Below are 21490 nucleotides of genomic sequence, written 5' to 3'. Positions count from 1 at the left end.
AAAAGACACTTCAGAATAGTTCTTAAACTAAAAGCAACCACAAAAGAATATTTACAATAAAATTAAATGTTTCATTCAATTTTAAAACAACCAGCACTCATCATGATCTTCGGGTTGCATTCAGTCATTTTTCAGCTGTAGATTAATATAATATGCCGCATAATCATGACAATATGCATGTTTTAGTGTTGTTAAATTTCTGGTCCTTTAGGATCATGGAGTCCATTCAACATATGTGTAATAGAGTTCTGCTTCGGCCGGCGCTAGGTGGCACATTTCATTACCTCTCATGAACAGACTGAATCAAACCGAGTCTGCTATTATTCTTCTTGGCTGCATTCTATGCTTCCAAAGGATCTTTTTACGAATATTATTGTTCAAATTCAAATATTAAAAACTGACATTTTTCTAACTTAGTTTGAATGATCTCTAATGATTTCATTGCTGTCTTCCGAATCCCGCTATTGTATAATTATCCGAGAAGAAATCGTACGCCAGAACGTGAATATTTGGGGACGAAAACACCGCAAATCTACCGGCGATTAAAAGGCGAATTTGTTAAATATAATGTTTCTTTCGAATTAAGTATACCCTTTAATGATATGACAATCACAAACAGCAGCTGGAATGTAATATTAAATTAAATTGAAGTGCATTCAATACGTTCGTATATTCGGGAAACAGGTACGAAATTTTCGCCCCTCCGTTACGACTGCAATTATTTTCCTAAGTCGTGCAAATAAAAATTATTTACGTAAATATTATGAAAGGATCGTATCTTTCTCTATGAAAAATAAATAGGATAACACCTCTTCTGTTGATTTCATGCAATATATCTTTCCATAAACCCATTTCTATGCTACAAAGTTCAACGGATACACGGGTGCAATTTTATCCGAAAACAGAACGAACGCCGTGCTAGTTAGATGTTTTATGATCACGTGGCCAAAACAAGCTCTTTGGTGTTGTTATAATAATAAAATTTCGATTAACTTTTCTAGCAGGAACTGTGTTTTAATTTAAAACGTTTACAAAAGACGCAACTTGGTTTTAATATCGATTATAGAATTTTTGTAGGTTATTTATAGTTTATTTTGGTCACGTGATGAAGAATTGTTTTGGTCATGTGATCAAAGCAAGCATGCTCATTTTCATACGCGTTTTTTTTTGTTATAAAATATAGATTACGAAAAATGTGTACTTAAGCAGTGCATTTTTTGATAAAGTTGAATCTCAGAAGCTTTTTGAAAGTTAAACACACTTGAATTACGTAAAATTTATGGAGGACGTGGAACTACTTGTTCTTCGGTTTCGGATAAGAATTTTGACCTGGTAAATCTGTGGTCACGCTTCGCTGACCACAAAAACGAAATGAAGTATGACGGTTTATAAACGGTCGGTTCTTATTTCTGTTTGACATAACCTTCAATCATATTATGTTTCTGGTTTACTAAAAATGTGCAAAATCGAATCTCTGATAAGCGTAGCTATACTTAGAGTGCAAAGTAAATGTAAATTAAACAGACAGCAAGGAAAACGAAAGAGGATGAGCTCAAACAAAGTGAACGTTTAAAATTACCTATCGTACAGCTCACTACCGTCAAACACAGTAAGAAGTGGAAGGCACAGCGTTCAACTGTGAAAGGGCTTAACATGCCGTTTGTCTCAAGTCATCTTGGTCATAACCTGGTCATAACCTCGTTTATCAAAATATAATAGCAAAATAGACATAGCCCAGAAACAAACGAAGTTGATTGTTATCCCCATTTGTTAAAAACTCTGCCATATAAAATATTTTGATTACTATTTTAAAAATGTCGAAATCAATACTGAACTATCGACAATTAAATACCGTACGTAAGTTGTAAGTGAATTTGAGCTCCCGGTGATGAATAGTATCGACAATCGGAGAAAAAAAAAAGATTGTCCATATCAAGAATACCATTCACATTGTGTGATGTATTATTTAATGTGGTAGTTACAACTGACTACGTACCTTGAAAAGGTCTTAAATCTCTAAACTGATAAAACAAAATTGGTGATAATAATTTTAACGGCAAAAGCATATTTGATATAAAACATTTATAATTGAAGTAGTATTTGCCTTTGATCATTACAAAAGTTATAGTTGCAGTCTCGGTGATATTGACCCGTTATGTTAACAAAGATTTAAATGTACTCTGAAGCGCTGCCGCAAAATGTTACAGAATCCGGAATATGTTAATTTGGATATGCAAAATCATTCTTCTTCCTTTATTTCCTATTCTTAGGTGACTCTCATGCCATTATTAAATTGTTCCTTATTGCAAAGAAATTAATATCGGTAACAAGTATTATGTATTGTACCACTGGAAGAGATCAATATTGCCATTTTCCGTTGAATATCACATCATATCCAATGGCTCAAGAGTCAATAACTGTTTTATTATATGGGTTCAGGTTTATGAATGAAGAAACAAATATTTGTTGCAACATATTTAATGTTTGAAATTAATAATAACAGTGTGAAAACTTATTAAACTTTAAATGAAGACACTTAAAATTCCTTGAATCATTGTGTATACAGTTTCTTATCGCTGAAATATACTGTAGTTGATTGTAACCTGAGCATTTTGGCCAGTTATCATTGGCTGGAGTAACACTGTAGCAGATTTTTTCCTACTGTTCATATTATAACTAGAGCTACATGTCAGTTCAAGAACATTCTAGTTTTAGAAAATTATGTTTAATGGGGAAAACCCACTAACCATTAAACATGAAATATATTTTGAAAGATGATGAGCGGTTTCGGCCAATGAAATTTAGGTTATTTTTAAAACATATAATAAAAGTTGTTCTCAGCTTGATGGTAGCCTAAGGTATCTGTATATCTTCAAATAAACAACGACTGAAAGATATTTTTGACAATAGTGTTTGTTAATCAATGTAGAAGTGACCAATTTCGTATCATTTTGCACTTTTCAAATATAAACATAAATATTAAACCAGTGCCTATGTTAATTGCAGTTCGGGTGTGTAATGTGTTTTCCTTCCAAATTTTCTTTTCCTGAATATTTACAAGTTTCAGAGCTTTTGTTTCTAAAGCAAAACATATTTACCTGAATCATGTTATTGCTACAGTCTTGAATTCATGTTACAGCTATATTAACAGAATCTTCCAGGTTTTTTTGCTAGATAACTTGAGTTAGGAGTGATTGATTGCAACGAACCTTTGTGTATAGGTAGCTTGCACAGAAATGGAGTTTGGAATTGCATATGAGGTCATTAGGATTAAAGTCAAGGCCACAGTTTCTAAAACGAAAAAAGGTTTTAGCTCAATAACTTCTTTGCATTGGAGAACTGAATTGAGCATGACCTGTAGGTAGCGTATAGAAAAAAAGGTGGTTGAGATTTTATATGGGGCCACTAAGGTCAGGTTCAAGTTCAGCATAACTTAATAATCTGTACACTTAGGAAATTCCTCCCTGGTCTAGAGCCTTGGTCTATTGTACATTTTGTAGTATTGAAAAAATGAGTCGCGGTTCAAGTCCCGGTCAGGTACTGATCTGTTTTTGTATAGAGAGTCATTTAAATGCCACAGAGTCATGGTCCATGCACAGTTACAGAAAATAGAATTTGTTTGTCACTGATCATCAAAGATGGTTTCCGATATATAACTACAGTTAGGATTGACTTACTAGTAATGTCAACAGACACTGTGTATAGCGAGCTTATATGAAGAACTGGCTTTAGATTTAATTTGGGGTCACTATTACTAAAAAGAAAAATAGTTTCCGTTCTTTGATTTGGGTACAAATATTGTCAGCAATTTTGCTGTGTAGATAGCTTTCATCAAAGGCAAAGATTGGGAAAGTTTATAGAAATAACCCGAGTTAAGATCAATGTCACTCTTACTAAAAATAGAAAAATGGTTTCCGCTCAATAACATTTGTTAGAAATGAGTTAACTTAATTTATCTGCATGTTTGGAAAACTGGAAGAAAGCGTTTGTCTAATGTACATTTTGTTATGTTGAACAGCTAGGTTGCTGTTCAAATCCTGGTCCAGGCCTAACTTATTTTGTAATGAAAAAGAGTCATTTTGATGCCACAGGGTCATATTAAGGTCACAAAAATATTTTTATCTGTGTTTAACCATATGGTGTTTTACAACTTTCTGCATAATAACTATAGATAGGAATGAAAAGACTTAATTAAATTGTACACTTTTAAGTGTTGGTCTATTAGACAGTTCGTAATGTTGAAAGGACGGGTTGCAGTTCAAATCCTGGTTCGGGTCTTACATTTCTTCCATTCTTTTTTTTTGTATTCAACAAGAGTCATTTGCTTTCCATAGGCCAAGGTCGCTGTAACTTAAGTAGAAAAACAGTTTCCACTCAGTAACTTGAGTGAGAATCAACCGATTGCAATGAAACTTTGTGTGTAGGTAGCTTGCATCGAGAATTTGCGAATGCTAACGGAGTAACTAGTGTCGAGGTCACCATTGCTAGAAATAGAAAACACTGTCCGTAACTAATTTCTTGAGTTAAAAATGGTGAATGGCAGTGAAACATCTATGCTTTTTGTATATGTACATCTGAATAGCATGATTGATTGCAGTCAGCTGTGGATAATAGAACATTATCTTCTTTCAACGGAGCATAATTGTGTGATGAAAAGTTTGAAAACTTGGTTTTCATGGAATTTTAACGTTTTTGTTTATTTACTCAAGTCATTATTACACCAAATACTATATATTCAAAGATGAGACATGCAGTTTTGAAGAATATTTAAAATATTAAATGTCTATATGTAATTGTTGGTGTTTTCTATATTTGTGTTGTTGCAGATAAGACCAGAAGCCTCGTATCTATATGACGCTATTTGGCTGTATGCCAAAGCCGTACAAGAATGTATTGATAACGGACAAGATTTTAGAAATGGGACGACTGTCATCAATAAAATCAAACATCAGACGTACAAAAGTAAGTGACATTATTTTTTAATATCGATATCAAAAGCTAACAGCTTATACCACATACAAATGGAGACTATTTTCATACATAAGTAATATCGTTGCTTTTTAACAGGTATCCACAACTTCAACATATTCCCACTACCCGCTTAGTATTAATGACTTTTATCTCACTTTTCCATTTTATTTATTAATTTGTTGTACATCCTGCGTAGTGATTCCTGTACGTGTTTCCACGTCTTGACAACCGAGTTTGGGCGCACTATATCTGATGTTGTGTAAACAAGAAACATGTTACTTACACTTACAATATGACCTCGATATGCACTGACACAATGCCCAGACGTCATGCTAGCCGGTTAATGGTACGTAAAAATGATTATGAAACGTAACGTGAAGAATTTCACTGTAAACCTGATTATATATAGATCAAACTTTTGCGGTTACAATTGTTCTTACAACAAAAGTCAGACTTCAGACTTTCATAGGGCGACACACATTCAGTTCCTGTACCTTATGATCCAGACTCCTTTATTCCGCCAGTTCGTCATTCTTAAAATGTGGCCTCTTGAAAAATGGTATTGCAATCATGCATATTAATATTCATATTTTGGTTTTTCCGAAACATGGCTTCACCCTATATTCTCAACACGAAGTGTTTATACGGAATTCGCCCCACCATTACGATACGATCGGATCAGTACAGCAGTTGGAAGGTAGTGATAAGCCGTCATGCCAGTCTTTCTGGATGTATTCGTTTTGATTTTCAGTCAACAGTCAAGAAACAGTCTGGACAGGAATGACGTATCACAACCATAACCATATACATATACTCTCTGTGGCCGAATGTTAAACCGTGTAATACTCAAACACGTCACAACAAGCAAAAATAGACAGCCCTTTCTAATAGAAAAAAATAAAAACACAAGCCTATTCCTATTTACTTGTACACATTTAAAATTGTCTTTATATCAAACTTTTTGACCGACCTATTTCTCCCTCTTAGCCAGACTAAATACACCTTTCTACATAGACACATCCAACCATTACTTTCTGTCGGTCGTGTTTCAGCTGTAAAACAAAATGACCTACCCTTTTTGCTGAAACCACACGTTCAAATCCAAGTCAAACAAAATATTGTTATTCCGTCGAGCGAGGTCCCCAGGGTAAGCGATCGGTAGGGCTGTCCTCTGGGCGATTTTACGGGATAATCGGGTCGCATCACTGCACTACGACGAACCGTTTCTAATCATCAAAAATAATTTCCTGATATATTTGAATCCTCATCACATGTAAACATGTTAACGTCTAACAACCATTTTACACCGTATTTATGCTCGAAAATAAACTAAAATAAAATGAACTGAAATGAACTTTCTGTGAAATCTTGTAAAAAATTTCAAATCATTAGATACAAAACTTGTAATGTACGTGTTTGTATATATGTACATAGACATCAGTTATAAAATAAATACTTCTTCAGCCTGCATTTAAGCTGTACAATAAGTTGTGTAAATACAGTAGATGGAATTGAAAGAAATGCATGCTATAAACTAAGATGACCCAATACTGAAAGTTTAGTTTATTGTTTACTGCTCCAGTGTCAGCCCCGGCCTAAACTATGACATGTTCAGTTGTGTATATGTAAGAAAAGATTAATGTGTACGTATTCTGTTAATAAATACATTTTGTATTTCAGACCAAATACTTTCTTTTTTTCTTCATAATTATGACATCAATTGGTTCACTGTAATACCGTTGTTCTCGTTTTTATTTATTAAACTGATTTAGGTTTGCATTTTATCTAGAATGTATGATGTATTAATTCTTAATATGTCAAGGAGACAATTTGTGATTCATTCTTGATAAAAGATCAATATTTCCATGGAGCTATAACAGACTCGTTCGTCTTAATCTAAGTGAATAATGTGTAATGTATGTACAAGTGCAGGATTTTGAAACAGATATTATTTTTGATATATTCAAGTGGTTTGTTACATAAACTTTATCAAAGTTTGTATATATGTATATTTGTCCACGTTCACAAACGTTCCAGTCACATTCAGTCAAAATATTCTCGAAACTTAAATATTGTGTAAATTTATAGCCTAATATGGTGTTACAGGCGCAATGGGTTACATCGTGCGTATTAATGAGCTTGGAGATTCAGAAGGTAACTACTCACTTATAGCACGTGATCTGCTGGAGGACGATTCAGATCAGTATGGCATGTATCCTGTTGGGGTGTTCCGGCTCAATCAGAACCTAGCACTCTTACCGGTATGCACAGCTTGAAATAATTTTCTTTCTGGAAATTTTTATATGTAAATCTGGAAATATATGCTTTATCTAAAATGCGTTACATATGTAATTAAAATCCCAGCACTCCCTAGCATGTTGTGATTTAATATTGATGGTTATAAGAGTAAGAGTATTAAATCACCTTGGTATACAGTTATAAAACTTAATTTCAAATTAAATTAAGGTATAGACTAAGACAACTTCCCTAATCAGGCTAATGCAAATCATTGTTTTCGACATGATATTTATCTAGAAATCAAACGAACGCAATCAGTTTTCAGTCACTGTCATCCAGCCAACTTTCTTTTTATGCCCCCACCCCTTGGGGCGGCATATAGTAATTGCAGCGTCTTTCCGTCCGTACGTCCGTTCGTCGTAGATTCGTGTCCTGACTGTAGCTTTGTCATCCATCAAGGCCTTTAATATTACTCGGCGCAAATATAACCCATAAGGAGATGACCTATCATGCATAACACCAAGACCCCTAGCCAAAAGGTCTAGGTCACACTCAGATGTCAAATGAAATAGCGTGTTTTTACTGTCCGATGCATAACTCTTATCATTGTTGAATCGATTTCAGTATCGCTTGGCACAGATATATCCCATAATTAGATGACGTGCCATGCGCATCCTAGCTCAAATGTTACGGTCTATTTAGAGGTCATACGTCAGAAGTGTTTGTTTCTGTCCGGTCCATAACTCTGCCATCCTTGAAGAGATTCTAATATTACATGGCACTAATGTATCCCGTAAAGTGATGGCATGTAATGCGCAACAATCAGACCCCTAGTCAAAGGGTTAAGATCCCACTCAGAGGTCAAACTTCAATAGTTTTTTCCTGTCAACTTTGTCAACCATCAAATGATTTTAACATTACTTCATTACTTGACACAAACGTTACTCATAATGAGACGATGCGTAACACCAAGATCTCTAGCTCAAAGATCAAGGTCACACTTGGAGGTCAAATTTCAATAGTTTTTTTTCCCCTGCGCAGTCATAACTCTGCCTTCTCTCAAAGGTTTTTAATATTTTTTTGCACAAATGTTTCCCAGAACAAGACAGATTCTCTTATACAACACCCAGGCCACTTTCCCAAAGATCAAGGTCACACTTTGAGGTCAAACGTCAATAGGATTTTTTCCCTTTTCGTTGAATAAGATATAGGCTATAAAACATACCAAACAATTGCCCAGATATAACATATCAGTTACCTCTAATGCAATGAATACCTATCCTGATGTATAACTATGAAAATATACCCGAAATGTTACGTTAAGTTACATTTCCAGCCACAATAAATGCCAGAAATGAAAAAAATATGGTATCTAATTTTACTGAGTTTAGACAGTTCTAAATGTCTTTGTTTTTATTATACCGTCACCAAACTTTGTTAGGGTGGCTATCTAGGAATCACTTTGTCCATTTATCGTTTTACTGTGGATATGCTCATGTTCTTGTATACAGTAGATCAATAAAACAAATAAGGTAACAAAATGCTGTTGAATTCACTTTGACACACATTTACTCATTACAGTAAAGGTGCAGTTAAATATTCTGGGTATTTGTTTACATATCATGGGGCGACAAGAGTCACACTTGCTCCCTTACCTTTTATAAATCATACATTATAGTGTAAGAGAAGGTAGAGGTCATTGCTCCCCAAAAACAACTGTTGTTCTCTTGAGTCTTTCAGAGCGGCAGAAAAAGTATTTTTCAGACATCACGTTTTAATATACATGCATAGTGAGCCTAACCGGTTCGTGTATTAATTCTATGATATCTTTATCATTATCTGGTTCATGACAGACATTCCATTACTACGAAAATGGTCACATAGACTGGCCTGAGGGAACGCCGCCTGTTGATGAACCGCCATGCGGGTTTAGAGGACAGAAGTGTATCCCCCCTACAAGTGGGTATTTTTCCTTTCTTTTCCTACCGTTTATTTTAATCATTTACCAACATTGTGATAACCTATTTCTAACTTGGAAGTAAAACTTGTAGATTTAGAAATATTTTCTTTTTAACGTTTGTACTTAATTTTCTAATGCGTTTTGAAATATAGTCGAACATTCTATTAACAAGTCAATAACCCTTACCCTGCTAAATTTCTATAATGAACTTGTCCATCTTTCAATTTGGACAGTATCATTAACTGTTAAAAGGGGTGCTTACAAAAAAGATACTGACTGAATGGCGAACAGTGCAGATCTTGATCAGACTGCACGGATGTACAGGCTGATCATGATCTACACTGGTCGCAAAAGCAGAATCAGTCATGTCCAGCATGATAAGGGTTAATACGCTTATCATGTACAAAGAGCTCTTAATCACGTATTTTACGACTATTGTGTGATTTACGTACCATTCAAGACTGTAATCTGGACAAAACTAAAGAAAAACCGTTTATGATGACTGTAATTCATGCTTAGATATCTATGAAAACTTTTAAGAGCTTTTTGAATGTGAAATACAGTTAAAACATCCTTAAATCTAAAAAAAATAGCATTACATAGCCATGACGTTTTGACACAACAGTGTTATCATTACTGTCAAGAAAATGAGTCTCAGCTACAATGGGAAGTTCTTTTTGAAACTTTGGTTGCCAATTTGAACAGTTTTTTTGTAGGACTACGCCACTTGTATATGCTTTTTGTGACAGATGTCAGAGCGTATGAACAATCTCTCCCTTGATGTTCATTCTTTTTAAAATGTTGGAAATCCAAATCAAATCCAGGAGTGACGGTGCATTAGTACTTTATATATAAATGCTACCTTTCTTGACTAAAATGAGATGGACATGACTGAATTAAATGAAGCATCTGAAAAAGAGTTTTTCAAAATTTAATCATTTTTTTCGCAAATAAAGTTAGAAATATATACAGACATATTTTACATCATTTTTACAAAGCTAATAATGTGAACAAATGCCACAAATCTTCATGTTCTTAATTCATCTCGAGTTATGACATCCATAAAATTGCCATGTAGCTAAGGTATTTATTAAATTAGGAAAAGGACAGCTTGGTGCTGTAATACCATACAAATGTAATTTGTCTCGATATATCAGTGTCGCAAATTATCTTTAACCATTCCATCTTCTGATTTAGTCTTAACATAATTGACAGGCGCCTGGTCAAGTGTATGACTTGATCTGTAATTGAGAAAAACAAGATAAACTGTTTTGTAATACTTAACAAAATCTACATGAAGATCCTTTGGATTTGTGATCGCAACCAAACAAAATACTTGAAGACTCAGTTTGATTATGTTTTGTCTGAGCATCAATATATCACTAATAATTGAAAAATTTTCAATGATTTTATTCTATGAATAATGTAGCAACTATCTTGCATATCACATTATGCTTTTGCAATAGATTTGTATACAGCTCTAATTCAGAATCAGTGTAGGATTATTTTCAATGGCAAATGATATAATAGTAAAATTGAGTAGGTGGAATGTTAATGTTTTTAACCATTACCAGCATGAAAGTTGTAAAAAGGAACCTACGTTTTACAATACAGAATTTTGAAAGCACATCAATACTTCTTTAATGTTACAACTAACATATTTATGTTTTATGTTTGCTTTATTTTTCTGGAGTGCTTATTTTTTTGCAAACAAATGCATTGACAAGAACTTAGTTTTACATAAACAGGAATGTGTTTATATATGTAACAAATCTTTCTATTTTCATAAGCGTACACGAAGGAAATCCTGTCTGGAGTAGCAGGTGGACTTGCTTTAATTGTATTAATAATTGGTTTCCTTGTATACAGGTAAGAACACTTAATGTCTTCAACTCTTCAACTTTGTACCGTTTTCAGCTACCACTTTTATCTGCAACATACTTGTTTTCTGTAACTTTACTAGCTTCGGACACGAATAATTTTATCCACACTATGCAGAATTTTCATGAATATTCTCATATTTGTATCCAACTGAGATAAATTGTTCGCTTGTTCAGTTTGCCGCCGCCTTTATTTCAGCCATACTATTATAGTTGATAGCTATAATTGTTTTGATACAAGCAGCAATTTACCATTTAGAAAAACACTGTTCTCACTAAAGAGCCGCAATGTTTTGAATAATCGTACAATAAACATAATCAGATTTCCAGATAATGACGGGGAACACACATTGTATTAAATTGTCATTCAAGTATTTAATTGATTCTCTTTTTACAGAAACTGGAAATATGAGAACGACTTAGCGAGTTTATTATGGAAAATAGACTATAAAGATATCGACTTCAAAGATCATTTTGTTGGAACCATGTCGTCAAAATGTGGGACGAAAGGAAGAGTAAGTTTGAAGAACCTTGAATATATTCAGATATTTAAAGTGTGATTGATTATAAATGTCTTGATTTGCTCACTTTTACCATTATTATAGTTACTGTGACCTTAAAACAAACACCATTGCGTTTTACAGTGTTTATGACGCTGTGAACGCATATCTATTTCAGCAGTATTTGTACTGTATCACTACCACACAAAAAAAAACAACGATTCTAATATCATCGGCCATATGACGCGTACCAAAATGTCATTGTATAGTTTCAGTGTATTAACATTCAATATCTTTAAATTGCGATAGAATACTTTTCTTGATAAATATTACTCAGATCGAATAACATAATCATATGTCGCTTCACAAGTTTGAAGATTTCAGTTCAACTCTGCCGGAGAATTACTTGAGAGTGTAAAAGCCATTTATCATACCTCAAGTCAATACAGTTCAAACGGAAGCTATTAAGGATGCGCGTGTAACACTGTCCTGTAGTTTTGCGTGTATGTGTTCCATGAAATGCTTACTCAATTCGGTTCCAAAGTTTTATTAAGTAAAAGTTAAATAATTGTTTAGTTGCATGTCCTGGACAACAATTGCGTGTGTGAAGTTTTGATATTTTCAGGGTTAATTGCAGTGGCATGTTCATAATACGCTCGCAATTAAGTTCAATTTAGCTTATTTCCGTTTCATGAAAACTAGATTGCAATATCAACACTAGACCTATTGTACTAAAATGGCTTTATTTAACGAAATATTTTGGATTTCAAAATATTTAAGACTCGTATCAAGGTTTTGCACACTTAAACACAGAGGTGAACTTTTTCATTTACGTTTGAAGTATATGGACGCGTGGAATGACTTCATATTAGTGTTCCCTATGTTAATCAAACTGATATTATTCATTGTTTTGGCGAGTTATGCTCTTATAAACACCATGTAGTTGTGTTTTCACACACGCTTGAGTCACCAGCGGATATTATTATCAATAATTTGTGATTTATCGAAACAAACAAACATCCTCTTTATATTTTCATACGAAATAGAGAAACACCGTAGTTCGCGTTAACAGTAGAATGTTCCAGCTTGCAAACTGTCAGGTATAATTCTTTGCTTTGGTTTTAAGGGGTTTACACTAATATAACTCTCGAGGTGTTCAGTGTCTGGCAACTTAAATGTACAGACAGTTAACGTCTTTTTTAAGTACATCTACTTCCAAACCACTTTGTCCGCCAGTGTAATAAAAAAAAGTATCTTAAAGGCACATCTGGTAGTTTCTTTCTAATAGACAGGTTTTCTCCTGAATACTAAAACTACATGTAAGTGTTAGATTTCAACAATATAAATAATAAGTTGCAGTAAAAAGAGATGACAACATTCAAAGGAGACAACCCACTTGAAAAAATAACATTTTCCATACATGAATACAATAAATGTAGAAAGAATGTGTGTTCATTTTGTTGTGTTGAGTAGCAGTGCAATATCTGAACAAATTTTTATATTGAAATGTATGATCATATAAAGGCATCACGTTTTGATAGCAAATAAATCAGATCATTTAAATATAGAAAGTTATGATATACAATGTATACATATTTTTCTCTCCTTTTGTGTCCGTTTGTAACTAACTGAAAACAAGAAATTTCTAACGAGATAAAAATCACCTCACCTTTCGATGCTTATCTGCATTATTTGTAAAAATATTATTGAAAGTATTCAGGAATTTTCCATCCGTATATATTTGTGCCAAACAACGTCTAGCCAAATGGAGTATTTTTCTATCTGTTGACACAGTCACTGCAATAGATTATATCAATTTTAGAATATAGTTCTGTAGTTTTTACTGAGTCAACAAAAAAAGGAAATATCACCTAAGTCTCAGGGTTACACAGAATGTCTATGTCTATGTCTTTTCGTAGATTTTATCTAGTGGTTATGCTCTATGATTTGAATAGAACATTATACACAATGTGTATAAATCCTTTTACTCGGGGGTTTCTATCAGCCGCTTTTGATTTGTTTAACAACTGACTCAGTCTTTCAAATACATTGCAAGCTACTGCTAGCCGTTAAAAGATACGGAATTGAAACTTACGGATGTGCCTTTAATAAAAGCTATGATGTTACATTTAGGTACACTTGTAATTTGCATTCTGGTATAGTTGTAAGCCATAACATTGAAGTGCCTCTTCTTAGAATTGAAATAACAATATGCATGCACGTACATCATATTATGTGGCGGTATAGAAGCATAGTGAGATCAGCAGTTCAGTAACTTATTGCCTTAGATTGCTGTACAGATGTATTAGGATCAGCAGTTCAATTACATACTGCCTTAGATTGCTGTACAGATGTATTAGGATCAGCAGTTCAATTACATACTGCCTTAGATTGCTGTACAGATGTATTAGGATCTGCAGTTCCATTACATACTGCCTTAGATTGCTGTACAGATGTATTAGATGCCTATCTACATTCTGTTTCTCATTTCAATAACAAACAAATCTGCTCATGCTTGAACAGAACATAGTTAAGCAATTTTGTGTTTCTTATTGTGCATGCTCTGACATTTTCGTCTCTCTCACTGATATATCCAATTGCTAGTTGTAAGGTATACTGCCTATTCATTGCTTTAATTCCTATATATATATTGCCCTTCAGTTTAAATATTGTATCTTTAAAAAGCAGAACACATTTTATAGTTTCTCAACACATTTTATTGTTTCATTTACTTAATATGATACAGATGCGGTTCACCCAGTTTTATAGATATGGATTTATTGCAAAAAGCTTATTCACCTAACATATCCCAAAATTTAAGAATTAACTAGTTTAAAATAATTTACTAGAGTCTACAACGACATACTGTATATAATATTCAAAAGTAGGTCTTTGTCTGGCATAAATGTTGTAAATTTCAATACTGGATAATATGTAAATATTTTTATACTTATCACAATGAATTTATACAATCTTTGTAAAGCTTACATTTCATAGCTAAAATCCTATTAATATTTAATTATAGTTTCTTTACATGTTGAAGATGTGTGATAAGGTCCAAGATGTGGTAACATGAATTCAAATATGACTAACAATGCTTTAATCATCACACGATATTATGTTGACGTCAAGTCAACGTGATATATAGCGCCATGTACGCATCAAGAAATAGCCCTTTCAAATTGCATGAAATATTTTACTTAATAACATGTTTTAAACGAAGTGTCACATTGCACAAATGTGTTGATTAATTTACAAACATATTGAGTTAGTTATTCGCTTTGCTGAATAATTCGCAATAATTTTCGCCCGAACTGAATTCTGCCGCAAGGCGTATTACCATTTCCGCCCTGGCGTGTATAAACAAAGACCTACTATTGGCGCCATGCTTGCGCGAAAAACAGTTCCATCATATTTGACATAAATTTTACAATAAAGAACATATTAGAGTCGAAGTAATTTATAGCAAAACAGTGCTTTATCACTATTTATACACTCGGGCGGTTATACGTCGTCCGAAATAATTTCACGAGGGTGCAAAGTTCAAAGTATTTTAAATCAATTGATATTGTGCAAAATCGGGCGCTAAAATGCTTTATGGGAGTCCATCTCTTTACTCCGAAACTAGCGCTACAGACTGACTAAGAGCATTTTGAAATTTGATTACAATTTATGCCGAAACAACTGGCCGAGTGATATGCAAATACTTGAGAATATTGGTCTCACCAATCATTTTTATACTAGAACAGTTAAAAATCTGTCAAACACTAATATGTTGATAAGAGAATATTATGCTAGAAAGTGGCCTGATGATATTCAAAATGTATCTAAATTAAGGACATTTTCAAAACAGACATCATTGTGAATATTATTTGACACTGAATAACATACGAACGATCGTTACTTATGTCAATTTAGGTGCGATATTTTACCGCTAAGAGTAGAGACTGGCAGATATATAGGTGAACCAGTTAATACAAGACTTTTTAGATTGTTCTTTAAATTTAGTGGAAGATGAGACACACTTTATGCTTGAGTGCGAATTATATAATGTAATTCGGTCAAACGTCTTCGGGGATATTTTCGAAATGCTGACTATATGCGCTTAGCAACTGAAAATAAAATCAGATTCGTTCTATGTAATTATCCTAGAAAAACAGCAGAATATATTGTTAAGGCTTACACTTATATAGGCGAAGCATTATGTATAATTCCTAGTTATTCAAGGCAACATATTGTATATCAGTTGGTGGTATTTCTTGCGATTCTTTAAATGTCGCATCCAATTATGCACTTTATAATCTCAATGGCTATTCATACAAACGCTTTCATTTCTTATTTGTCTGTATAAAATGTGTACATATTAACTTGACTTCCACTGTTATAATTGACTTATGATGGTTTTGTGCGTACTTGTTTCTCTGTCGTATTGATCTTGTTGGTTAAAATAAACTTCCTTTATTATGTGACATTTAACCAGAAATGATGATCTCGAGGTCTTATATCATAAACTGTGGAAGGCTTTCACTAAATTTACTGCAGATCGTCCGAACTTTTAAAGAAATATAAAACAACCTTAAAACACTTCTAAAACTTCGTCTTACACACCCGCATACCATGGGGATGTTGTTTATAATGCTTATTTTAATCAAATATTTGTAAAATGTGTAAAAAAAGTTTATTAACAGAGGATAAAATGTGAAAATCATTAAGTGCAGTGGTGATTGACCCCTTTACACTTAGTCGCTACGCTTTCCTGTTTGATAGTGCGATGACAAATACCGTGTACGACTCCGATCCGTGAGGCTTTTCTTCTAAATCCTACATAAAACGGATGGAGGGAGTGGAATTTTGTCTTGCAGCTTGCTAAGTCTACCCTTAAAAGCTCTGACAGAAGACAAGTTGTTAAGTACATTGGTGTATTTATACCTTAGATTGACCCTACTTATATGTTTTACTTTATATGATCTGGTATTTGTCACTAATGTTAAAGCCTTTCTCAGCGGGTAGTTATTTTATATACACTGTCTTGTCTAACTTGTTGAAAGTGCGAAGCTGGCATGCCCTAAACGTGTTTAAAACCCCAGTTTCCTTTGTATAGGTTACTGACCGTTCCAAGGCGGTGCCCCTTTTTCAACTTGTTTTTGTGTTTCTTGTATTTTGTGTGGCGTATGTTGTCTTGTTTGTTGTTGGCGTTTCTTTCCTCTCCCCTACCCCCATCGCCCACCCCATCCCCTTGCAATTTCGCCCCCTTGCATTTGCTCCCCCCTCTTTCTGCTACTTTTTTTACTATGAGTGAGTTATCATGCCCACCATATTTTTGGCCGCCAAAACGTCCCTAGGAGGTGCCCCACTGTGTTGTGTTTTTACCCCTTACCAGCTTTCTGGTATTTTGCCTATAATTAAAATGTACTTGTTAGGTTTTTGAAGCAACCTTTTCCCGTTGCAGTTTCATTTTGTTGCGGGCCTACTTTGCGATGCATGGCTTTATGGCTGTATTTGGGGTGTACTGTTCTTCCAGGAAATCTACCCTTACCTTTTATCTTTTAATAAGACAGTAGAAGAATCCTTTTTTTTGTCTTGCTTAAACGTACAATAGTAATGATCTTCATGCTAAGATTACTGAAATGTCGAGACTGGATCAGTAACAACTGTTAGTCATATATAATGCACAATTGTACAGTGATTCCAATCAGAGTAATTGTAACTGTATATGTCATATAAGGCTTATTGTCAGGTTAATGTCTCCTATGCTGTTTTGATTATATACAAATATAGTATTCTTTCTGTGAGATATATCACAGATATTCTCCGGGTCGTTTAGGTGGGGTTTGACCCACACTTACATTCTGTGATGCATTTAAGAATAATCATACTCATTAATTTTGTCAGTTCACAATGAAAGACATTTCTTTTTTACCCTGTTCTATCCTATGCATTTGATAGACCAGAAACTGTAATAGGTTATTGTATTACTGTTCTTACTATGGTCACACTTACTAATTTGCCTTTTATTAAACATATTTTGCATGCCTGACATATCTATTTATATCTATTTTATTAAAGTCCGTTCTTTACTTCATTAATTGTTAAAGGCCTATTGAGTCGGATGCTTTTTTGTATTGATTTATTGTTGTTATTTAATATGAATGCACGTGTCACTATGATAAACAATTTTTATCTTATCTTACATTTTTTACCATTCATGATACAGTGTGTGATACATATATTCAACCTAATTAGGTGAGCAACTTAAGACCACTATTACCCTCTTGTTTTTTTTTCTCAAGAGAACAAAAAGTGTCTTAAAAACTTAAGACGACTTTTGTTTATGTTTTATTTTTTATCTTGTATTCAAATAGTTATTGTAATTACGGATTTTTTCTAGCGAACTGCCGTTGTGAGAGTGAACAGTCAGATGTCATTGGCATCACAAGGGGAATTTGACTTTAGGCAGCTGTTTACATGTGTAGCTACGTACAAGGGTATGGTTGTCGCTGTGAGAAAAATCAGAAAGAAGAATGTAGAATTAACGAGAAGCGTAAAAAAAGAGCTCAAAGTGGTAAGATTATGTCAGTAAAACTTTTAATATGTACGCAAACATATTCGTCTGAAGAAAGAACTGATGCATTTTCCTGTTTTTAAGTTTAATATATTTATAACAAGGAAAACGGCGGAATATCCGGGAGATGTCAGATATTTGTAAGATGACCTTTCACAAATGCAGAACCTATCATATCCTATGCTTTTGTCATTTTTTCAACATTTCTGACGTAAAAAAATCGACTAAAGTGCAGGTATGCTTGACCGGTGCATCGTACAAATGCCCAGCCAGTTTACGTTTTGCTCGGACCCAGGCGTATCGCTGTTACAGCATAGTCGCGAAAACAAAGATGTAGTTGAAAAACAATATATATGAATACATTGACAGGGTCTATGGTAATTTCAGACATGTTTGACATAGAAGGAACGCCGGATGTTGTGGCGAACAGGTGTAAAAGAACTTACATTAGCATTCTTAGTACACACATATATAAAGCTTCATTGAAAACTCAACATAAAACTTTTCGAAGCATTAAATACAGTATTTCTACCTTCCCATATTGTTCTTGTAATAGCCGGATTGGGTCAGTAAATCTGAAATGTACCCAGCATGTGGTATGTTTCTATGTGAACATTTCAAATGCATGAGAATTTATTTTGCCTTGAAGAAAACATTTTCCTAATAATTGTATATTCAGAACAATTTTTGGCAAAATTTCAGGACGATTAAGGGGCATGCCTTCCTATGTATATTTAAATATCAAAGTATTTAAACCCGTATTAAAGCATATACGATATCAAAATTCAATTGTTTTTCTGTTTTACATCGGACTGTTACCGGGTTGCTATTGCAATAAAGTGCTTTTTGTCCCCCGCCTTTTTCGAAGAAAAAAGGGGTGATATAGAAATAGGTTGCGTCCATGAAGGGATTTTGAAATAACTTGGCATAAATATTCCCCATAAAAAGACAATGTGTCAGACCGCTTCAAGGTCAAGGTCTCACTTAGAGGTCAAAGGTTAACAGGGTATAATTCATTTCCGGTCCATAACTCTGCCATTCATCAAATGATTTTAAAAAATTACTTGGCACAAATGTTCCCTAATAATGAGTTAATTTGTCATGCGCAAGAACCAGGTCCCTAGCTCTAAGGTCAAGGTCACACTTAGAGGTCAAAGGTCAAATTCAAGAATGACTGTCCGGAGTATTTCTTCTTCATGCATGGAGGGATTTGATGTAGCTTTGCACAAATATTCATCACCATGAGGCACCCTTGTTATCAGAAATACTTCCCTTTGTTGTAACTATTAATAACTTATATTGTAACTTTTTTTTAATTCTGGCCGTAGAGAAAAATCGAGATCACTTTTCTGTGGTACAACAAGCAATTTACATCCAATCTGTAGGTGTATTTTGACCTATCTCTACCTGGTAAGGAGTTTTGTGTGGATTTATATTATATAGAATTATTATTATTTTAAGATTAACTTCCCTTTGTTGTTACTATAAATAACTTATATGATAACTTTTTTTTATAATTGGCCAAAAAATATATCATATGCAAATACAGGTGCTAGTATAAAGAATTTTACTGTGATGGGCGTATTGCATGCAATATGTTATGTGAAAAATGTACCTAGGCGGGGGACGTTGGTAATTCTGTTACAAATTCTTGTTTTGTCAGTAAATGATGATTTATGGTGGTAAATCAGTGGTTGGCAAAGTAATTTATTTGTTGAAAACTTTAACATCTGAGCGTTTACATTTATGTTCAGTGAGTGCTTAGTACATGCTAGATTTCCACTGACGGTATTTTTAAAATTTGATATTCGTATCTTGGTTGCCAACCAAGATACGTAAGTATAAATTTGATTAACATTTTCAGCGAAGCGAATGACATGAAAATATTAATAATTGTTATTTCCCATTAGCTGAAATTCATTAGAAATGCAAGTTTGTAAAATCATTATTACCTCTCTTTGGCAGTCTTTGTTGCGCAACCAAGATAGCATGATTAGAAATGATTAACGAAGTTTTAAATCTTGCCTTTTGAGTCTGATTATTGAAATTTCCTGATGTTTGTCAAATGGAAATGTAAAATTAAATATATAAACAATAATACAGTGATTTCTAATCAGGATCTAACTATATGTATTGTACCTGAAATAAAACTTTAATAGAAATACGAAAAGTGGAAAATGTCAAAAATGTTTATTAACTGTTATTTCTCATCTTTAAAATTCACACACTGAAAACATTTACCTCTCGCTTTTTATTTAAATGTGCACTTTAAATTACTTATTGAACGTCTAACGCCCCATCGGCATATCTGGCAATATCTTCAATACTTCCACAGTAATTTTATGATCATGAAATAACGTCGCATTTTCAGCCTTCAGATAATCGAATTACAACTTCCCTGGAAATTATAAATAGAAAGAAAGTCGTATATTTCAATTCGTTACAGAGTGTTTGTCACGGAAGTTGCTCGTGGATTCGCGAACAATCTGTATAAAATGACTGAGCTTTATCGGATAACGGGGTGAGATTTCCGCGGACAAGTTCGTTTTATGCATACAGCAGCTTATCAAACACTGGGTGTGAAGTATGTGTAAAACGTAACATGCAAATAAGCTGTGCTATAGTTATCCGTTTCCACGGAAAAGTCTATACAACCACTATGAGATAATCATACCTCTGGTTAATTTGGACAAGCCCTAATAGAAAATTCGGGATTAATTTGTTTTAGTACGATTGTGATGAAAGCTTCAAGCTTATTGGAACCACTCTAGAGTCCGCTTCCTGGAAAAACCAGTACTGGTGTCATAATAGAAGTCATGGACCACAGTGGGGCTCGAACCCACGACCCCTGGATTGAGCGGCAGACACCTTATCCACTAGACCACCGTTCCCCTTGTTTCATATTTAATTCAGTATTTTCTGGGGGGGGGGGGGGGGACGACAACAAAAACAAAGCACCATCTTACTAATTAAACATGTTTTATTTCATTTAGATTCGTGACTTACGGCATGACAACCTAAATCCCTTTATTGGCGCGTGCCTTGATGCTCCAAATGTCTTGATCGTAACGGCATATTGTTCAAAAGGAAGTCTGCAAGATCTGCTTGAAAACGATGACATACAACTAGATGACATGTTTAGAGCATCTCTAGTCTTCGATATTATTAGGGTGAGAACTAGTTTACTGCTTCAACTTATTGGAGCACACAGTACTTGAATACTTAGAGTTTCTTTAGAGAATATAAAAGCTTCAGATATCATTAGTAATTTAGCGATAAGTCAAGAGTTCAATTATTTATCTACTTAACTTTGATACGGTTCTATGATATACTTATCTTTATATGAATTTTTTTCATAATAATCTATGTCGAGAGCAGG

At 33.9% G+C, this 21490-nt stretch overlaps 1 protein-coding gene across 2 annotated transcripts in view; it reads left to right on the top strand.

Annotated features, from left to right (window-relative positions):
* LOC123564001 (receptor-type guanylate cyclase Gyc76C-like) overlaps positions 1-21490 on the top strand; it is a 121168-nt gene that overhangs the window by 83572 nt on the left and 16106 nt on the right. Inside the window, exons 6-13 of one of the 2 annotated variants that reach the window (XM_045357242.2) lie at positions 4827-4962; positions 7078-7232; positions 9063-9168; positions 10960-11038; positions 11447-11564; positions 12596-12649; positions 17938-18111; positions 21105-21281. In XM_045357242.2, coding sequence (XP_045213177.2) covers positions 4827-4962; positions 7078-7232; positions 9063-9168; positions 10960-11038; positions 11447-11564; positions 12596-12649; positions 17938-18111; positions 21105-21281 — 999 coding nt within the window. The remainder of the gene's footprint in view (positions 1-4826; positions 4963-7077; positions 7233-9062; positions 9169-10959; positions 11039-11446; positions 11565-12595; positions 12650-17937; positions 18112-21104; positions 21282-21490) is intronic. The other variant, XM_045357243.2, reaches the window with a different exon arrangement.

This window comes from Mercenaria mercenaria, chromosome 2, assembly GCF_021730395.1.
Source record: "Mercenaria mercenaria strain notata chromosome 2, MADL_Memer_1, whole genome shotgun sequence".
Taxonomy (NCBI): Eukaryota; Metazoa; Mollusca; class Bivalvia; order Venerida; family Veneridae; genus Mercenaria; species Mercenaria mercenaria.
Note: the sequence above shows the minus strand (reverse complement) of the source record. Positions and strands in the feature narration are given on the sequence as shown.